Source organism: Tripterygium wilfordii, chromosome 3, assembly GCF_013401445.1.
Source record: "Tripterygium wilfordii isolate XIE 37 chromosome 3, ASM1340144v1, whole genome shotgun sequence".
Classification (NCBI taxonomy): domain Eukaryota; kingdom Viridiplantae; phylum Streptophyta; class Magnoliopsida; order Celastrales; family Celastraceae; genus Tripterygium; species Tripterygium wilfordii.
This window is the reverse complement of record NC_052234.1, coordinates 2,798,656-2,819,239: the sequence shown is the minus strand read 5'-3', so window position 1 is coordinate 2,819,239 and position 20,584 is coordinate 2,798,656. Positions and strand designations below refer to the sequence as shown.

General features: G+C 35.5%; 2 protein-coding genes across 5 annotated transcripts in view; both read left to right on the top strand.

Annotated features, from left to right (window-relative positions):
- Positions 1-1,022: 1,022 nt before the first annotated feature.
- LOC119989532 (ATP-dependent Clp protease adapter protein CLPS2, chloroplastic-like) lies at positions 1,023-5,048 on the top strand. Its single transcript, XM_038835133.1, has 4 exons — positions 1,023-1,365; positions 1,557-1,655; positions 2,021-2,130; positions 4,768-5,048. The coding sequence occupies exons 1-4, from the start codon at positions 1,110-1,112 to the stop codon at positions 4,846-4,848; spliced, it is 546 nt and encodes a 181-aa protein (XP_038691061.1). The 5' UTR covers positions 1,023-1,109; the 3' UTR covers positions 4,849-5,048.
- Positions 5,049-9,853: 4,805 nt separating this feature from the next.
- LOC119994653 (ADP-ribosylation factor GTPase-activating protein AGD4-like) overlaps positions 9,854-20,584 on the top strand; it is a 29,684-nt gene continuing 18,953 nt past the window's right edge. For 2 of the 4 annotated variants that reach the window (XM_038841248.1, XM_038841247.1), the window contains exons 1-6: positions 9,854-9,991; positions 10,989-11,065; positions 12,848-12,948; positions 15,321-15,391; positions 17,208-17,270; positions 18,904-18,948. In XM_038841248.1, coding sequence (XP_038697176.1) covers positions 9,944-9,991; positions 10,989-11,065; positions 12,848-12,948; positions 15,321-15,391; positions 17,208-17,270; positions 18,904-18,948 — 405 coding nt within the window. In that variant the 5' untranslated portion in view covers positions 9,854-9,943. Of the gene's footprint in view, positions 9,992-10,988; positions 11,066-12,847; positions 12,949-15,320; positions 15,392-17,207; positions 17,271-18,903; positions 18,949-20,584 lie in introns of those variants that run through there. The other 2 variants (XM_038841249.1, XM_038841252.1) reach the window with 2 other exon arrangements.

The following is a 20,584-nucleotide window of genomic DNA, read 5'->3' as shown; positions in this document are numbered from 1 at the left end:
TTCAATTTATTTCCTTTCACGCCTCTGTGGATGTAGCCTCCAACACTATTATGTTATTTTAGCTTGTAAAGCATGCATTTCCATATATTTCAACAACGTTTCCCCAATGAAAACTCCAATACATTCCAGTGATGTATTATTTTTATTATTTCAATAGAAATATTTTCATTTCGGTATTTATCGTCTATCTCCTGTTTTTTTCACGTGACACTCAATAAATTTTAAATCTTTTTCAGGAAAGCACTCTCGAACCATCAATTTTGTATTATCAAATTACATACAGTCTGTTTCATGACAGCCATATTGGTGCACAATCCCCTATCAATTCTTTGGATTGACAACAAGTTCTACCACGATCAGACCCTATAGATTCATCACATTATAAACTCCTATCTCCAAACACTAGAACTGAATGATCTCCCGCCCAGGCGTAGGAGAGGCCAATAATCACGTAAGTTTATAATCCTTATTTATAAGGAAAAATTGGCGTGATCTAATATTATTTGTTCCTCAATAGGATTATCAATTGTATGATTTTTTTTTGGCAAATAACCATAAACATGGCTACAATACTATGTGGACCAAAATTTTTGGCCACAAGGCTATCATGAAAAAGATTCAAGATGCTTCCATAATTTCATTGCAGTCAAATATTGTAATAATCCCACACCAATCATTTATTAGCAATAAAAAAATAAAAATAAATCCTACACTACTTCCTTCCAAAATATTAAAAACATAAGTATAAAAAATAAAGCTATAAAATCTATTGCAATTTGAGCCCAACACAAAAAAAAATAATCATAAAACAATATTTAAATTTAAAGAAAATATTTTCTCTAAGTTTTTTTAAAAAAACAGCAACCAATGCACAATTCATTATTTGGAATTGATTAAGATTTAAAAGGACATAAAAAAAATTTAACTTTTAATAATTGTTTCTTTGATTTTTGAATATTAAAAAACAACGGCATTAGATTTTTTTATGGAAAGTGGCCCACAACTCCATATTTGTCATCCCCAAGCATCTGGAGTCCGCAACTGCAAAGCAACCAAAGGTCCAAAAGGACCAAAACCCTCAAACGCTCTCTCTATTGTGGTTGATAGGGATGTCGAAAATGGCCGTAACCGTCACCGGTGCATTGCCGACATCGTTTTTGCCAACGCAAATACGGCATTTGCAGCTTCCCTTTGTGTCTCCGACTCAGAAGCAAAACATGGTCTCAACTGCGGCGAAAGGATGGGTTGTTTGTCAATCTGTTAGTGTGAATGCCAGGTTTGGATCTTCCAAGGGTGGTGCCGGTGTCTTGGAACGACCGACCTTCGATCAGTCACAGTTCGACCCTTCTACACAAGTTCTTGAAGGTTTTCGTTTCTTGCCTGGCTCTTCTAATTCTTTTCCATTCTTGTAGTGTTCTGCTTGATATTTTTATGTTCCCTTCTAATTTCTAAGTCTTTCTTGATTGAAGATTTTGCTCAAATTGATAGGTGTGTTGAAATGAAATTTAGTTGCTGAGATTGTAATTCTCTGGCCGTTTGGTTCTTGTGGACTACAGGAGGAGATATTGGACGATTGAAGAACAAAAAAGGTCCTGGGAGTGGAGACAGTTATAGAGTTCTGTTGATTGATGATGCTCGTCATACCGAGAAGTTAGGTAACATTCATTTTGGCATATGAATTTCTGAGAACGACTCAATTATGTGAACATTTGCTACATTTCCGGACTCTTTTGATTCCTCTACTGTGACTAAATTTTGTATCTTACTAGCGCAAGTCTTTGAATTGTGGCCAATGCTATTCGAATTTGATCAAATTTTCACTACTGTAACCCAAAAAAATTGATAAGACTTTTCTGGTGATTATGAAAAACAAACATCATATACTGAATGGGTTATAAGCCAACAGTCGATTGCTTGATTGACAACTTTTTTAATGTTTCACAGTCTTGTTTCGGACAGGAAAGTGAGATAGTAATCCTCTTTTAAGTTGCTTACTTATTTTGCATCTATTTTATTGTAGTTGCAAAGGTGCTGCCCCATGTTGTTCCATCTGTTACCCCTGATGATGCAAGAAGACTTTTCCAAGTATCTCGTGAAAATGGAGTCGCAATTGTTATTGTCACTGTTAAGGTAAATTCTCGTGCTTTTTTGGCATCCTGTAGTTTGTGCACAATCGCTGCTTATACGTTTTTTTTTGCTTCACATAATTTAGTGTTTCACATACCAAAGAACGTGTCAGTTTGCATGTGTAACTTAATCGGTTCATCCTATTTGCTGCACCAGAAGTAAAATTTTTAGGTATTTGAAAATTTTGAGGAAGAGTTTTGAAGTGCTGCTTGTGGTACTGTGATAAAGTGGGAAAAAAAAAACTAATCACCTCCGCCACACTTTAAGGTTGTTGAATGTACCCAATACGAAGAATCTTCCCATGAACCCTATTGATGTTGGAAAGGAAAACTTACATGTTCATGTGTATCACGTGCACACTTGTATGAACACACGACGAAAAGACATGCTCTGCCCTTGTGCATGCAAGCTTACATACATTCTGCATTTGGGAATGGAAATATGGATCAGATAAGTTAGATCCTCTTATAATATGATCTTAGAAATCAAAATTTTAATTATCTGTGGGAATTTCAGCAATTTCTTCCTTTTGGATGCAACTTAGGTTTTGCCTTTCAGTGTCTTTGGTTTTCTTAATCACCCAATACTACCAACAAACATATCGATCACCATATTAGGTATCCTTGAAATGTTTTAAGCCACACTAGTGCCAATTGACCACTAATTATTCATGTCCATTTATTGAGGACTCAACAGGGGATCAATACCGTTAAATTTGTTATGTGAACTTTATTTCTTTTCTTACTTTTCTTACTATGAAATAGTTGCTCCCTTTGCTTATTTAGAAATACTGTGTAGTTGTTTTCTGGTCATGTCTTAATTAAGGTGCATGATATTGTCAAATAGCAACTACCTGTTTCTTCCCCGTACTCCATTATAGGGTTAAGGGCTCCGTAATGGCTTAAAGTGACTTCTGTGTGTATTTAAAATCTTCCTATCACATGGAAACTCAATTAAAAAGTTGCTTTGACATCATTCATGCCCTAAAAAATATGAAAAAGAACAAATAGTAAACATGCCCATTAAGGTCTAAAAATGGTAGGGACACGCTATAAATTCAGAAGCAAACAAAGATAAGTGCAAAGATTCCAATATGAAGACAATCTTCGCAACACACAACTAAAGAATGAAGAAGACTGGTGTTTACGCTAGAGGTCTATACAATGCACTAACTTATATGGAAAGTATATCTGAATTCTTTTGACGCTTCGTTATTCTGAATATCTTAAGTACTTTAATGATCGGAACTCATTAATCACATATTTCAAAATATTGATCATTGCCTGCTGAACCTTTTACTTCATTTTCTGGTGAATTTTTGCTGTTTAACCTTTCTGTTGATATACCAAATGAAGGCATCCGCAAATGTTGTTTTATCTCTCAACTTTATGACCCAATTATCTGTTTGTTGAATTCTATTTTGGCTATTGTCACAAGTTATCAAGAGTTTACTTTCCATCCACTTTATGGTGAGAAGCTCTCCTTTTTTCTGCACAAAACTGAGGTTATAAACCTGAACTACTGAGGTTAAAAGTGGTCAGCAGATATCTATTCTTTTAGAATAGTAGATTGTTGGATTTGGCTCTTTTTTTTGAAGCATCAAAGAATAATTTCATTGAAAAGCTGGAAAGGGTGTGAAACAAATTAAAAACCTAGAAGCTTATCTACTAGAGATTATTCAATTAGACAATTACATCAAAAAGAAGACTATCACCAACAATCAATGTTGTTCCCAAAACCAAAAAGTAAGATGAACTGATAAAGAGCAATCTCCCTTGAAGGCTAAATGGTCCAAAAAATTGGCTGGTCAAATTTAGAAAATTTACACCTTTTTTTGTTTTTGTTTTTGTTTCTTCATTTTTGCTACCTCCTGTATTATAGCTCTAAGTTACCTATTCATTCTATACTTCATTGCACTTAACCAAATTACTTCATGAGCTTAGAGCCTGTGTTCCAAATTGCAAACCTCAACATTCCTTTCCTTCTCTTTACAAAGAAAACAAACGTCATCCATGTTGATACTTCTCTTTTATAGATTTTCAATGGCTAAGCTTGTTTTCCTTGTTGCATCTCATTCCAAAATATCCAACCTCGTTGGGACTTCTGCTTTCAATTTTTTTGTCAAAGGGAAATCGACTCTACTGTAGAAATATATATGGTGCACATTTGCTGACTTGTAATTCTTGAATTGACCATTTGTTGTGCGTCTGTTGGGAGGTCTTGTAATCAGAATGGCTCGAGACTTCTGTTTGAGCTATTCCCTAGGATTTTAGTTCAATGGGTAGATTGGTTTTGTTAGGAGCGATCTCTTAAAAAGAATGTAAGTGATATGACTGTCATCCTCATGGATCTTCAGGCTACTGTGAACAGGTTGTTGAATGGATGGATACCTACAAAGATATATTTTTGGTTTCATGGCTTGCGTTCTTTGCTTCCAAGTAGTATGTCTCAGGTCGTTTACACTTCAAAGAAATTCTCAGCTGCAACTTTTTACATTTAAAGCAAAAATAATTTCTTGGGCAATTCCTCCTATGGATGGACCAACAACTTTCTATGTTAAAATATTTTTGGATAAAGTCTCTTTCAGTCAGATTAATCATCTAAAATGAATAATAACTGGAATATATATTTGTTTGACAGGAGCATGCAGAGTTCTATGCACAAATGATGATACGTGGTGGGTTAAGGTCAACAATTGAGCCTGATTCAAGCACTGTATGAAGCAGGCGCTGCAACCGTCGAGACTGGCGGGGAGATATTTTCGAAATCCAATTAATTAGAGTTCATATACTTGGTAGGAATGGAGGGGCTAGATATATAGTGAATGAATTACAGGTTTTGTAGCTCTAGATTGTTGTATTCAGTTTCTTCGAAGTCTTAAGAATATATGAATTTCATTATCAAAAACTGATTGAACTTTATCGCCATTGAAACCCAAAAACTCACACCACTACCCCTGCCTACCCAGTACCATACAAAAAACCCACATCTAAACCCAAAAACTCACACCACTACCCACCCAAGAACCGAGGGGTCATGGGCTTCTCTAGTGACAACCTCTCATGTCAGGCATACATGTTTGGGGTAGACAAAAGGGTTGTGGTTAAGCACCACTTAAACAAATGGAAAGGGCAGGTTGCGTGCGTGCAAGAAACAAAGATTATTGATTTTAATGCCTTTATTTTTCAGTCAGTTTGGGGTAGCAATCATAGGGATTGGCTTTCTATCCCAGCAAAGGGACCCTCTGGTAGAGTTGTTTTGCTGTGGAATTATGACCTTTTTGAGTTGATTAGCCATAAAATCGTGGAGCATTCTATCTCTGCAAATTTTCGTTCCAAGTCTAAGTCCTTTAGCTGGGCTTTCTCTGGTGTTTATGGATCTACTGCAAATAGAAACCATACTTTGTAGAAGGAGCTTGTAGGATTCAGAGTGCTGTGTAATGGGTCTTAGGTAATTGGGTGTGATTTTAACGATGTCTTGTATACGCATGAGAGATATGGGACTAGCGCAAATTCAATGGATATGAGAGAATTTCAAAGCTTTTGTCTTCAGGAATAACCTCAGAGACCTTCTGCTTCAAAATGGTAAATTCACTTGGTCGAATCTGCATCATCACCCTTCCCTTTCTAGATTAGACAGATTTTTAATAACTATTGATTGGGAAGATCACTTAGATTTCGTCTTCCAATCCCTCATTCCTATGCATACTTCTGATCACCACCCGATTCTTCTAGAAGGTTGTATTGTGAAATGGGGCTCTACTCCTTTCCGCTTCCAAAACCACTGACTACTAAATGATATCCTGGAAGAGCGTGTAAGGGTATGATGGAACTCTATTCAACCAACCGGTCATGCTAGCTTTCGTTTAACTGAGAGGTTAAAGCTCTTAAAGACTAGATTGAAAGATTGGAGTAAGTATACCAAAGTTAGTCTCAAAATTAAAAGCTTATCAGAAGATATTAACTCTCTTTATGATCAAGAGAATATGAGGAGCTTTCTTTCAAGAGAAGACCAAGCTGTCAGTGAGGCAAATAAGAGAGAGCTTTCTAATCTTCTTAATGTGGAAGAGTTATTGTGGAGGCAAAAATCCAGAATTAGATGGCTGAAGGCAGCGGGAAAAAAATACAAAATTCTTCCACAAGATGGCCTCTATTCACAGAAATCGAAACTATATCAGATCCATGTGCATTAATGGAAGAGAGATTTCCATAGAAGGTGATCTAAAATCAGATATTGCAGCCTTTTATAAGGATCATTTTGATGAAGATTTTTAGAAAAGACCCTCTTTTGATGACTTGCCCCTCAGTGCCTTTGGTTCGGATGAAGCCCAATAGTTAGAAAGGTCATTTGAAAAAGGAGAAATCAAAACTGCACTTGATAGTTATAAGGGTAATAAAGCCCCAGGTCCAGATGGTTTTACCATGGAATTTTTCAAGAGGTCCTAGAACATTGTAAAGTGTGACATTATGGATTTCTTTAATGAACTCCATAGGAACCCAGAGTTTGTGGAATCAATGAATACCACTTTTATCACTCTAATTGCTAAGAAAGCGGGTGCCCATAACATCAGAGACTTCAAGCCGATTAGTTTGCTTAGTAGCAGCTACAAATGATTGGCAAAAGTTCTTGCAAAAAGATTGAGGAAAGTGCTGGGTGGTATTATTAATGAGGCTCAGCATGTTTACGTAGAAAATAGATAGATTATCGATGCTTCTTTGATAGCAAATGAGATTGTGGATCATTACTCTAAACTTAAGAAATCTGGTCTTATGTGTAAGCTTGATATGGAGAAAGCCTTTGACAATGTGAGTTGGAATTTTCTGTTCTAGGCGATGGAAAGAAAGGGTTTTGGGTGTAAATGGATTTCCTAGATTGAAAAGTGTGTGTGTGACCTCCGCATATTTTTCGATCCTAGTAAATGGGGCTGCTATAAAAATTTTTAATTCTTCGAAAGGAGTGAGATAGAGCGACCCTTATCACCTTTTCTTTTTATTCTCGGAATGGACATTCTTAGGTTCATGTTAGATAGCGCAATCTCTAATGGTAATATCGAAAGGGCCAACATAACCATCATATCATATTCATTCACAATTTCTAATCTATTATATGCTAATGACACTTTATGTTTTTTTGGTGGAAGTGTGGAACAAGTAGTCAACGTTCGCGCTATCCTTTTAGACCTTGAAGTTATTTCGGGGTTGAAGGTTAATCTTAACGAAAGTAATATCATCCCCTTGGGAAGTGTTATGAATGTGGATATTTTAGCTGAAGCACCGGGGTGTGGCATATGCAGCTTGCCTACAAATTATTCGGAACTTCCGCTGGGGGCAAAACACAAAGATAAAAATATTTGGAGCCCTTTGATTGCTAGCTTTGACAAGAAGCTGTCAGGTTGGAGCTGAAACAACTTATCAAAAGCTGGGAGGCTAATGCTTCTCAAAAGCACTCTCTCTAACCTCGTTGTCTATATGATGTTCATCCTTCCCATCCCCTCCTCCATTGCTGGTAGGATAGAGTCAATCATGCGAAGATTTTTGTGGGGTGATAAAAATTGAGGAGACAAAAGTTCATTTGGTTAACTGGAATTGCATTAAGCTTCCTGTAGAAGCTGGAGGTCCTGGGATAAAGTGCCTTGTCACCTTGAACAAGGCCTTTCTGGGTAAATGGCTATGGAGGTTTGCCATCAATAAGGACCAACTCTGGCTTAAAATCATTGCTTATAAGTATGGCACATAGAAATATGGATGGTGTATCAAGCAAAGCAGAAATCCATATGGGTGCAGTTTGTGAAAATTCATTAGAGGGGGTTGGAATGTTTGGTTTGGCTTGACTTATTTTCAAGCTGGAAGAGGCAATTCGATCAGCTTTTGGAATGACTCTTGGGCTGGTGAAACAACCTTCAGAGACTCATTTCCCACTTTATATAGCCTGACCATTCATAAGGACGCCTCCATTCAGCAGCTTCTTTAGATAGTTTCATTGATAAATGGTTTGACTACATTAAATTTTGGAGCATGTCTTTTTCTGGGAATGTTTTCAATCATATTATCATTTCAGCCTTGTAGTTGATGGGTTTGCACTCCCTTAGTGCTCTTAATAAAAAAAATTCGATTCAAAAAAAATTAGGAATATTTATCCTCTGTACTGGAATGGTTGTTTGTATGCATCGAAGTTATATGAATGTTTTGTAAGATTTATTTTTGTCCCTTAACTTTCATGGTGTATACACTTTGAAAGTAGAAGTGTAGAAATACTTTTATGAAATTTATTTGTAGAATCACGATGTAAGAAGTAGACCATAAAAACAAAGAGATGATACTCTTTTTGAGAGGTAGGCAGGGCCCTTGGTGCAATCGTTGCACGATGAGGGATTGCGTTAAAACCTCGCCAAAGAATGGAGCATGTGATGCAGCATTGAGACATATCCTTCACAACCTTGATCAGAGTTTACCAAAAGACGGACATCATCGTCACAAAAAACCACTAGATCTGAAGGCAAAATCACCAAATTTGTGAGGTGATACATCAAAACATTATTGAATAACGTAGAAAGAAACTCATAAAGAAATAAGAGAGTAAAGGAGAAAGTGGAAACTGGAGGGGAGGAGGAAAAGGGGGACGCTCCTCCTCCCCTCTAATGGCATGGACATGGGGATAGGGATGACAAAAAAAACCGATCCGAGCATTATCCATAGGATACCCGGTCCTTTTAAAATCCGAAAACCGATCCTATAGGGTTTGGAAACGGTTTTGGTTTTGATTTTCAAACCCGTTACGGTTTAGGGTCGGGTTTGGTTTTTGATGCCGGGTTTAGGGTACCCGAACCGTTTAATTAAAAAAGTGAATTATAGTAATAACATTATAAATCATATATGTAAAGATATATTATTAGGATGATAAATTTAACATGATCAAGCATATTAAATAAAATAATATAATAAAATTATAGATTATACATTCAAACTTGAACAACATGATAAGTTATATTATTTTTTAAGAAATTGAATTATACATTTATAGACAAATAAAAAAAATTTAAAAGTTAAATGGTAAACGGGTACCCGATGATAAATGGTTATGGAACGGTTTCGGTTTTGGAAATTTAAATGGTTCTTTAAACGGTTTTGGAACGGTTTTGGTATTGAGTACCTTAAATGGAAATGGTTTTGGTATTCACTAATTGGAAGGGTACCCGACCCCTTGCCATCCCTACATGGGGATTGCAGATAGAGATAGAGGTTTCTATTAAAGTTGTTTTTGTATATTTTATTCCATTTAAGAATTTAAATTCTGAAAAAGGATATATAATTAAATTTCTGGATAAACATAAAAACTTTAATTGGATTGAATTGGTTTGGACAAGCACAAAACCATAACCATTGATTATAATATGAACATTTAATCACAATCTTTTAGAATTTATAAATATCTATTAAATTTATATGTTTTCTTATACATAAACGATGATGAGAAAGATGAGATTCAAAAGTTTAAGCCTACTTTACCTATCATCTCCGTCCACTGAGTGGTTTGCCTGAAGTCTTGACCACTCAGACAGTCCAATGGGAATCTAAAATTCTAAAATTCACATATAATTTCGTATTTAATATTATAAATACATATATTAATGTACGACAATTATTTTTTAATTATACATGGGGTCACTGACATAATTTGCTGACGTGTCCAGTGGCCATCTCATCGAAAGGATTAAATTACAAACATACCCCGCCGAATCAAATAATTTCATTCGTTCCCTTCCGATCTGAGAAAAAGAAGCTCTAGCTGCAAGAGAAAAGCCGAGAAGACATCAGCAATGGCGACGTTTATCAAACTAGAAGATTCACCCATGTTTCAGAAGCAGGTGATAACCTACGCGTTTACACAGTTTTGGTTGTCAATTTCTGGTTCAATGTGAGAGACATGTTCTATACAAAGGAAATGCTGTGCCATTGATTAAGATTATTGAACTGTTCTCCGAATTTGTTTTGAGAGTGTTCTAAATTATGAAGCAATGTGAGTGTTTACCTTTTCTGAGTGAATCTTTGGTTGTTTAATACATTGTTTTGTGTCAGGGAAATTGCAGATCTATGAGTTTCAATGAATAATATAGTCTTGCTTCGTTACCTGGTCCTTTGTTGACTGTTTGTGGAAGAAAAATCCCGTGACTGAGTAATTAGTTTAACTTGTGTTGAGAGAGCCTTTTGCGCTTGTTATTTGGCTAGTTTGATTATAGAATTTGCTTGAATATGTTGTATCACCCATTAAATATTAAAAGGGAATAGAAGTATACACTGGGGTCTAGATGCATGCTTATTCCTTCTCAATGGTTTTTATTAGCCTTTTCGTGGGGCATTTTTTGTTCCTGCATTATAGTTTTTGTTAAGAGTTCAGGATATATTTAGTTGCTAATTTTTCTATTTCCTGCGTGTGATACGATGTCAACGTATCATGAAAACCCTATTGATAAGCTAATAGGCTAAAGAAAGTTCTTATGAGGGCCAGAGCACCATATATTTTGTAATCATATGTAATTAGCTAGCTTTTGTAATTGTAATGACATATTTCTAGTTCTTACCTTTTTTTTTTTTCAATTCCTAAATTTGGCAGCACTTGACTTCCTCTCCTGTTTAACCCCCACGGAATAGCTGAGCATGTTTGCCATACTTGAAAGACCTGTAGACTTATTTATCTCATGGTTTTTGTTTTCGCCGTTCTGACTATTCTGCTCTTTGGCTCGTAACACTTCTAGCCACAAAGCAAATGACCAATTAGCCTCTTGCAAGATAATTCTTGTCGTCCAGAGAGATTTTCCAAATAACTGTTTGTATTCATTCTTGTATCTTGTGTTAATTGAACAGATATGTTCTCTAGAAAATACTGCTGATGAGTTAAAAGATCGCTGTCAAAGTTTACACAAAGGATGTAAGAAGTTCATGTAAGCATCTCAATTGCTCCCATATTTTTGTTTCATTCAATTTCCAAATTCATTATATCATCTCTTTTCTCTGTAGCAAGTTGATTCAAATTCTGTTGTTAACATAATTATAGTGAAGACATATGCCCTAACTTTTTCCAGTAATTTTTTATATATTTAAAATCTAATCTTAGTACTTAGTTTTGCTATGTGAAACATGTGATTAACTGAGTTTGGGATAACTGATGAATATCATACCTGTTTTTGTTTTATTATCTATTTTTTATTACTGACAACATAATGTTACTAGTAGTTGCATTGAAGTTGGTAGTCATTTCAGATGAGAATCTTCCTTTGTGTGTATATAAAATCTCTTTATTTCTTGAGTTATCGAACATTTTATGTAAGCATGCCACTTGGATGGTATACCTATATAAGATGCTACAAACAATCAAAGTGCTTACTAGTTTAGCTGATAGAATATCGAAGATATATGATCTAATCCTGCATATGATAGAGTAGGATTTATGGGATTACAAGGGAATGGACGATGATGACGCCATTTTGTGGCTTGCCAATTGGATGACCAAGCTGGCGATCCCCCAGCAACCTTTAAAAAAAAGAAAAAAAAAGAAAACATAAGAAAAGAGCTGCAAGAAAGCATCATAAAGGCAAAAATATGATTTAACATCTACAAATAGAAAGTGGAATATTTCATGAAGGATCATGAACAAGGAAGAGAGCTACACGGTATAGGTAAGAGATCCATGTGATGCCGTGTTGCTTGCATATCTACTATTGTGAAGTGTTTTCCCCACTTCGATGAAACAAGATGTTGTAGAAAGTTATTTGGCTGAATCGCTTAATTAAAATGCATAGATTACCTGAATGCTAGTTTCTAGTGCCTTGACATCAAGAAGTTACAAATTAAGTTACCTGTCTCATTCCTCTCTGGTTTCAGGCAGCTAGGATGGAAGTCCCGCACTTTCTTGTGGTTTAGTAACATATATTCTGGATATTACTCTTATCAATTTGAATGAAGTTCAACACAAATTTAATGGGAGCTTAATTGTTTCAATAATATTTACTTTTAATGATGTATCTTGACTAGTGAAATGAACTAATTTGCACCAGAAAATATAAGTATATAACTACTTTGACAAATAAATATTCAATAAAGACCCTGAAAAAGTCAAAAGACATACATAAACCTACTAGTTGTACAGAGAATAAGAAAGTAAAACGTAATTTCCAGCTGTGGTCATTGTCCTGCTACTATATTAGAATGCTCATCAACAATGCACTGTAACAGTGTAGTGAACATTACTGGTAAACTAATGCGTACAAATAGTAAATTAGCTCAATTTCCAGGCAAAGCCTCAATCACTTTCATCCCGCCCAATCAAAGTTTTAAGTCTTTGCAAATGTTTTTGTTGTTTGTTCTTGTATAGACCTTCAGCTGCCGATTTCTATCAGAACTTGACAATCAATACAATTTGTGTGACATTATCTTTCAGAGCTAATTTCACGTACATTTTAATGTAATTAAGTTGTAGTTTTTCCTTTTTAATGTTTGGGAAATAGTTCCTGGGGGATCTTTTTCCAGCGTTTTGGCAGGAGTATTTTCCCCACGACAGCTTAGGCCATAAATTTTAATCTACTTAAAGGATTGAAAAACAGTCGTACACTTTTGTACCACATTCATTCTTGCTAATTCTAATTGTTTCTTTCTCAGTTATAATGAAGTTGAAAATGTGAAGCCAGGAAGAGAAAGTTGCTAATTTCTTGTTTGGTCTTTCACAGGGCAGCCCTTGGAGAAGCATGTATTGGAGACACCACTTTTGCAGATTCATTAGAAGCGTTTGGCGGTGGACAAGATGATCCGGTTAGCGTGTCAATAGGAGGTTGAGACATTTTCACCATTATGTTGTACTTAAGAACTAGAGTCACTGAGTTAATAAAGTTGCTAGTGTAGATGTAAACTCATGCCAATAGGATCAAATCTTTCAATATATTACCATAGAAAACAATTTCCATTTATATATGAGCACCGAGGCTGTCATAATGCCACAAGTTTTATTATCATCATTATCTGAGCTGTCATCCAAAAATTTGGAGTTGGCTACATAAGTATATGAGAAAATCAATGGGAATCCACTACATAAATTTATTTCCGTCATTCGTTTCTATCTAGGATCATACTTTCATCAACTTCTATTGAATCCATATCCTTTCTTACTACTTTAAGCTATGTCTTTTTCTCTTATCCTCTTTTGCTTCCTACTCTCTGCTGTACAAGTCCTCTCTATTCTCTTCACCACCGCACCACTATCTCTATGTTGAACATGGCCATACCATTTAAGCGGTTTTCTCACAAATTATCTTCAACTGGTGCTACTCCTACATTAGATTTAATAATTTCATTTCTTATCATATCTTATCTATGTGACCACATAGCCAATGAAACATTCGCATTTTTGCTACATGCATTTTTTTTATAGTCTCTTAATGGCCCGACACTCAGAACCGTGTATCATTGTGGGTCGTATAGCTGATCTATAGAATTTTACCATAAGATCTTTCGATTGCATAAAACCCGGATGCGCTCCTCTATTTCATTTACCCTTTTTAATCTATTAACTACATCTTCACTAATCTCTACATCATCTTGGAAGATCGAGCCAAGATATTTAAAAACTTTACTTTTTGTTACTCTCTGCCATCCAATTCAAATTTTTTTGTTCCCTTGTCTGTTCTTACTAAACTTACATTTTATATATTTTGTTTTAGTCCTACTTAATTTAAATCCTTTAGACTCTGTGGCTTACCTCCATACCTCAAGTTTTGAGTTAACTCCTAATATTGTCCCATCCACTAGAACTATATCATCCACAAACATGTATCAATGTACCTCACCTTGGGTACACCTTGTGAGTTCATCCATCACTATAATAAATAGGAATGGGCTTAGTGCCTACCTCTGGTGCAAACCTATTATGACGGAAAACTTCTTTGTAACACTCCTCCATTAGTCCTAACACTAGTTAGGCTCCTTGATACATATCCTTGATCATAGTAATATAACTAATTGAAACTCCTCTCTTCTCTAAAATTCAGCATATTACTTCCCTAGGCACCCTATCATATGCCTTCTCCAAGTCTATAAATATTATATGGATGTTTTTTTTTCCCTTCTGTCTATATTTTTCTACAAGTTCTCTTAATAAAAATATCGCCTCCATTGTGGATCGTTTTGGCATAAAACCAAATTGGTTTTTGAATATCAGAGATACTGATCTCAATCTCCGTTCCACAACTCATTCCCAAAGTTTCAATGTGTGGCTCATAAGCGTGATACTCTTATAATTGTTACAATTTTGAATATCACATTTGTTCTTGTATGTAAGTATTATAATGCTTATTCTCCATTCATCAAGCATCCTATGGGTTTTAATAATTTAATGAAATAACTTAGTTATAGCCTTACTATACCTACAATACATCTACATATTTCCACAATGCTCTTTCATTTTCCTTAAGGCTTTCTTCATTTCAGTCACCCTAATACGTCTTATCTACCAAAGATCCTTTTTCTCATGAGAGAGATGAAAATATTCAATATTCAATATTCAACATTCAATATTCCCTTCGTGGCTGCCATTAAGCAGCTGATTGAAGTAACTTCTCAACCTCATGTTAATTTCTACTTCATTCACGAAAACTCTATCATCTATATCTTTGATCCACTTTATATGATTTAGATCCCTAGTTTTCCTTTCCATGTCACAACATTGATGAGCAGTAATATTGTCATAGACTCAAAGATAGGATTTTCTACCTTAGGCATTGAACATTTGGTAATCACTCAGGTTCTAAAACTAGATTTGTTCCAGTTTCTTTTTAAAATTGAATTTTAAATGGTTGAACCAAGTACTGTCAAGGGTAGGATTTTCCATCTTAAATTTCAAATTTTCGGTAATGATGACTCAGGTTCTAATACTAGATTCATCTTATCGTTCCTTTTAAACTTGAATTTTGAACGGTTGATCCAAACTTTGTTTGTTTTTCCAGGGCAAGAGCCATTGCAGGGTAACTAAGTCCAAGTTTGTTTGTTGATGATACTCAATAAGCTCACTTATATTAGCATTTCTGTCTTGTACACACCCCCCACCCAAACCCAGAAAACGAAAAGCCATGAAAAGAGGGAAATGAAAGAAATGAAAAGAATACTAGCTCTTGTTTGACATGCTTCTTATATGGCTGTTTCTTTCTGCAGGTCCAGTTATATCCAAGTTTATAAATGCATTTCGCGAGCTTGCTACTTATAAAGAATTTCTTCGTTCCCAAGTGAGTGCTTAAATTGCCATTGATAAATGCCTTTGATATACAGCAAGAGTGTGATGGCACTGGTGCTAGAAATCAGAATCTGAAAACTTTAATGATGTACTTGTCTTAACTTTAATGATGTACTTGTCTTGTATGCTTGCGCAAGTACAGACCTTGTCCAATTAACAATTTTGGTTTTCCCCCTCCGAGCAATGTAGAATACATCAGCCAAGTTTATATTTATACAGAAAAAAGTCTAGTACACAAGGTTCCTGCAACGGTGGTGGGTCATGGGAAGGGTATATGTATGTCGCCTTATTCTTGCATTGCATAGATGCTGTTTCCATGGTTTGGAATAATGATGCTTAGGTTGAAATGAGGCAACTTTACCTCTGCGCCATGCAATGAATCCCTTCCTAGTCCTTATATTTATAAGTGATGTTTTTCTAGTATACTTTTTGCTCTGACTTTTCTATTCTAATTTGCTATTGGTTTAATTAGAAAATGATGCCTCACAAGTCACACCTGTAGTTTATCTAGTCTATTGAAATTAAAATTTGCTGATAGATTTGTTATCCTGGTATTTTTAGTGTAAGTGACAAGAGACAGACTATGCACATGATAATTTCCACCAAATGTTGGGTAAGATATGAAGTGGCTTCTTCCAAGATATTTTGATCCATTTCCTTTCTGAGGGGGATAGTGGTCATCTTAAGGAAAGTTTCTGAAGATATACTTGGAGAGTATAATGGTCTAGTACCCAACAGGAAAACATGGTGGTGAACCAAGGACGTGAGTTGTTAGACAAAAAGGGAATGTTATAGATGGTTATATATAATGGGGGAATGAGTATAGCTATTAAAATTACAAACTATTAGATGGATGAAATGGAAAAGTACAAAGACGGGCTTGTGCACTCGAATGTTACTCCAAAAGTTAAAAGGAAAAAATTCTTTAGGTCTACTATTTGTCATGTACTGATGTATGATCACAAATATTGCACTTTTAAGAAACAACGTACCCGAATGATGAATAACATAAATGAAAATGTTGCGTTCGATGCGTAGTGAACAAAGTAGAGATAGAGGTAGATGATTGAAGATAATTGTATGATGGTATGGACATGTACAGTGTAGAGATAGTGAAACAACAGTGAGAAGATTGACAAAAGTAAAGTTGCTGGCATGGAAATGAGATGTGAGATCGGAAAAGACATGGATGGAAGTAATATGGACAGTATGGGCTCTATAGAATTAGCAGAGGATAAAGCTCTTGATAGGAAAGGATGGTGAAAGAGATACCCAACCGACCTCAAATTGTTTGGGACATGGGCTCTAATACTGTTGATGTAATACATTAGTCATTATTCAGAAATTAAAAGAAAAAAGGCTTTAATATTAACCATACTGTTTATGATAAAGGCTTTAATTTTAGCCGTACTTTTTTTCTTTTTCTGGGCTGTTGGACCTTGTAATTTGTCTATTTCATCTACTAGAACTTTTACTATAGAACATTTTTTTTTTCCTTTCAAAGACCATTTTACTCTAGAAGAAAGGTTGGCCAGCGTACATTTTCTTCAGGGTTGGGTTTGGACTTTCGATGGTTGGCCAGAGGTCAGGCTGCTCGGCTTGCCTTATGGTTGGGTTTCATGTAGCTTGCCTGCTTCAAGCTCAGTACAGCCTGGATAATGCCCACCCTATATTAGGCTTATACATTTAAAGAGGGATCTTACGAAGTGGATATATATTTTTCACAGAAGTTTGCGGTAATGCTGTTATATTTCGTGTGGAAAGTTTGATTTTTTTTTTCATAAGATGTGGCAAATTGTCTGCCGCAGGTGGAGCATGTGTTAACTGATAGGCTGATGGACTTTATGAATGTCGATCTTCAAGATGCAAAGGTAATCTTCTATTTTGTGGATAGCCAATGTTTCTATCTACCCTGTCATAATTAATTTCTTGAATATTTCTACCGGTGGCTCCATGATGGAATTAAAGACAGATGTGCATTTTTTTTTTATGGAAGTCACCCCTGACCACTTAATGTCGTACTATATGTGGAGTAACATCTGTTATGTTTATTCTGGTTCTTACGGGGCGCTTTTATTGTTCAGATATTTATACTTGATAGAAGGCCTGAGCTAGATTTATTATTACTTTTAATTTTTTTTTTTGTAAAGAAAACATCGCTCAGAAGGTAATATAGCCTAAGTTTGTGTATTCAAGCAATTTCTAGCCCACTATTGGCTACAAAATGACGTTCTGTATGTAAAGAAATATTTTTGCATCTTGATAAATATGAAGGAGGAGTAAAAATAAAAATATTAAAAAACGAAACCGGTGATAGTATCAGGCCTTTCTTAAACCCCCTTTAACTTTAAGGTGCTGGTCGTTAGTGGATGCTTGGCAGTCCAAGACTCACCTTAGCAAAACATGCGTGGCAGGAAATATACACTTGAGAACATGGAATCCGTCTTAGGGAGGACCAGCATAAGTCCCGCCTGCGGAATAAACTCTGGATGTTGGCCATCACTTTGAAACCACAATTATTAGTTAAATCTAGGTTGAACCAGAGTAATGCAAAGCCTGTGAGTTTATGGCTGATTCTAGATTTCCCTTCCAATACCACTAGGCTAGGCTGGTCTCGCAGCAGGACATATGTTCTTGAATACATTTGAATAGTACTTATGAAATGTGAATTAATGATGTTGAAGATTCTTTAAGTGCAAGGGAAAGAACTCAAATGAGAGGTGTTAGAACTGGATATATTTTGTAACATGTTTCGTCTAAAGGTTAAAGTCCAACCCATTTGGAGTGTTTATTAGTGCCTTGTAATTTGGGCATCAGTTCTATTTAACAGTTACTTACACTATTTTTTGATCCAGTTTTATGGCACCAATAAAAGAATTGAATTCCACACTTGCTTCTCATTTAAGAAATCATTACCGTGGGGCTTTAGGGCCTACTTCAGCATATCAACATACAAGTTAAAATGAAAAAAATGACTCGAGGAATGCACTTGATTTAAACATAGTGCAGAATCTGCAGATATACCAGGTTAGTATAGTTGAAGAAAGTTATTAAGAAAGACTGAGAGGGAGAAAGGAACAATTTTATTGGAAAGTAGCCTAGGTGGTGGACACCTACTTGCAGCTTGCTATATATGCAGAACCCCATAGTTCAACACAGCGAAAGCTAGATGTCATGCAACCTTTAGCTTATTATTTATTAACATACCTATGGAACACAATACTTGTATTTTTGTTGGTTTTGTTTATAATTTGAGTCAATCATTTTGTATTTCAAGGTGTTTTAGTTTGCATGCATGGGAAGGGAGTAGTAACAAAAACTTTTAATTTAGTGCGGAAAAGAAGCGGAATTTACCATTTTCATTTATATGTCTTATTTCTGGTTTGACACATGAAAAGGCAGTACCATTTTTGGATTTCCCCCTTTGTAGGTTTTAATGGCAATGTTTCTAAGTTCTAATTACTTGGTTTTTTGATTCACATGCTAAGTTCTCTTCTTCTCTAGGAGTCCCGCAGACGCTTTGACAAATATGTGCATGCTTATGATCAGGTATTGAAAATCAAACAAATATTCCTACTATTAAAGTGAATTGCAGTATGGAACAAGATATTTATCTGAAGATTTTTTTTTCTTCATATGTATATGTGTCATCTTCATTCGTCTTGTGGAGTCTAGCAAAAATCTATGATACCTGGACTCGGGTACGGGTGTTGGGTATGGGTACGTATTAGTGTGTCCGGTTCTTCAAAGTGAAAGCTGCCATAGAGGGAGGCAAGGTAAAGTGAAGAGTCCGGGTATCATACCAATACCTATGTCATGCATACCCGACACCTGTACAACATGGTAAAGTGAAGAGTCCGGGTATGATAGGCATAAATATTATGGCAATGGGAATTATCATGACTAACAAAAAGAGGGAATTATCATAGTTGAAGCTATTTGTCTCAAACTTAGTAATTTCCTGGGTTCTTAGATCAAAACAAGTTTAAGGGATGATCGCAAGACTAAATTAAGAGAGATAAAAGACCTTCCCCCTGGCACACACATTTGATTAATTTTTGCCTCCCTTAAAACATAATGTAGAAAATATTGGTAATGATTTGAAATTGAATTCAAGTGTAGCACTTAAAAATTGAAGTTAAAGTAATGCTACATGTGCTAGAGTTTACCCCATGGGTACGTGTTGAAGATGGTAAACAACTCCTGTATACAAAGCTCCCGCAATGGGCGAAGTCATAGGAAAAAACTGTTTCCAAGAATTGAATATGTGACCTCTAGGTTGCACAATTGTAACTCTCCCATTGCGCCATATGTTCGCCTGTAGAAGATGCTACAACACAAATGGGGAGATTGTTCATTACTTCATTTGTTTACTTTGTGTTGAGAAAATGCTCTAAAGTGTCTCTTTGCAATTATGTTTGATACTTTGATGTGAGTGTGAACCTTTGAATTTGTGTTTCACTATCCTTTAGGTAAAATAAGGCCAGCCTCACTTTGATTGAATTATGCAATGATAAATGGTATACACTGTACACAACTGGAATACGAATTTCATAAGAGATGTCGTGGATTTGAAGGGCATCATTTTATTAATTCATGCAGAATTGGTTAACAAATTAAAAGTAAAGATTTTTGGAATAGCTCCTTTGGAGGGTCTTGAAGGTTTAAGGGATTTTAATTTGAAGATTCCATAGGTAAACTGAGTTGAGCCTTGTAGGTTGTACTTTTCATTTGAAAGGATTCTTAAACTTCTAGAAAGAAAGGTATTATGCTCGGAAATGGATGTGTTCTTGGCAAGGAAGAGGGACAATCAACCAAGTAGTCAACATCATCTTGCTAATTGTAAGTGAGTAAGAAGTGTATGGAACTTGACTTTCTATATAATTGGTGTTTCACGGATGGTGGTACATAGTTATTTGAAAAGGAACTTAGTGCGTGTAAGTTAAGAATACAGAAGGATTTCAATAGTGTAGGCATGAATACCCTTGGATATTGTAAATTAGTTTGAAAGCAGCGAAACAAAATTGCCGTTGAAGGAGGGGAATCCTCAATGTTGATGATATTTGGTTGGTGGCTAAATTCTCTCTTGTATTGACGTAGCAAACAATTTAATTTAGAAGCCGATTCACTTTTGGATGCAACTAATTACTTTGTAAAAGGGTGAGGTCCATATGGATTTTTCACT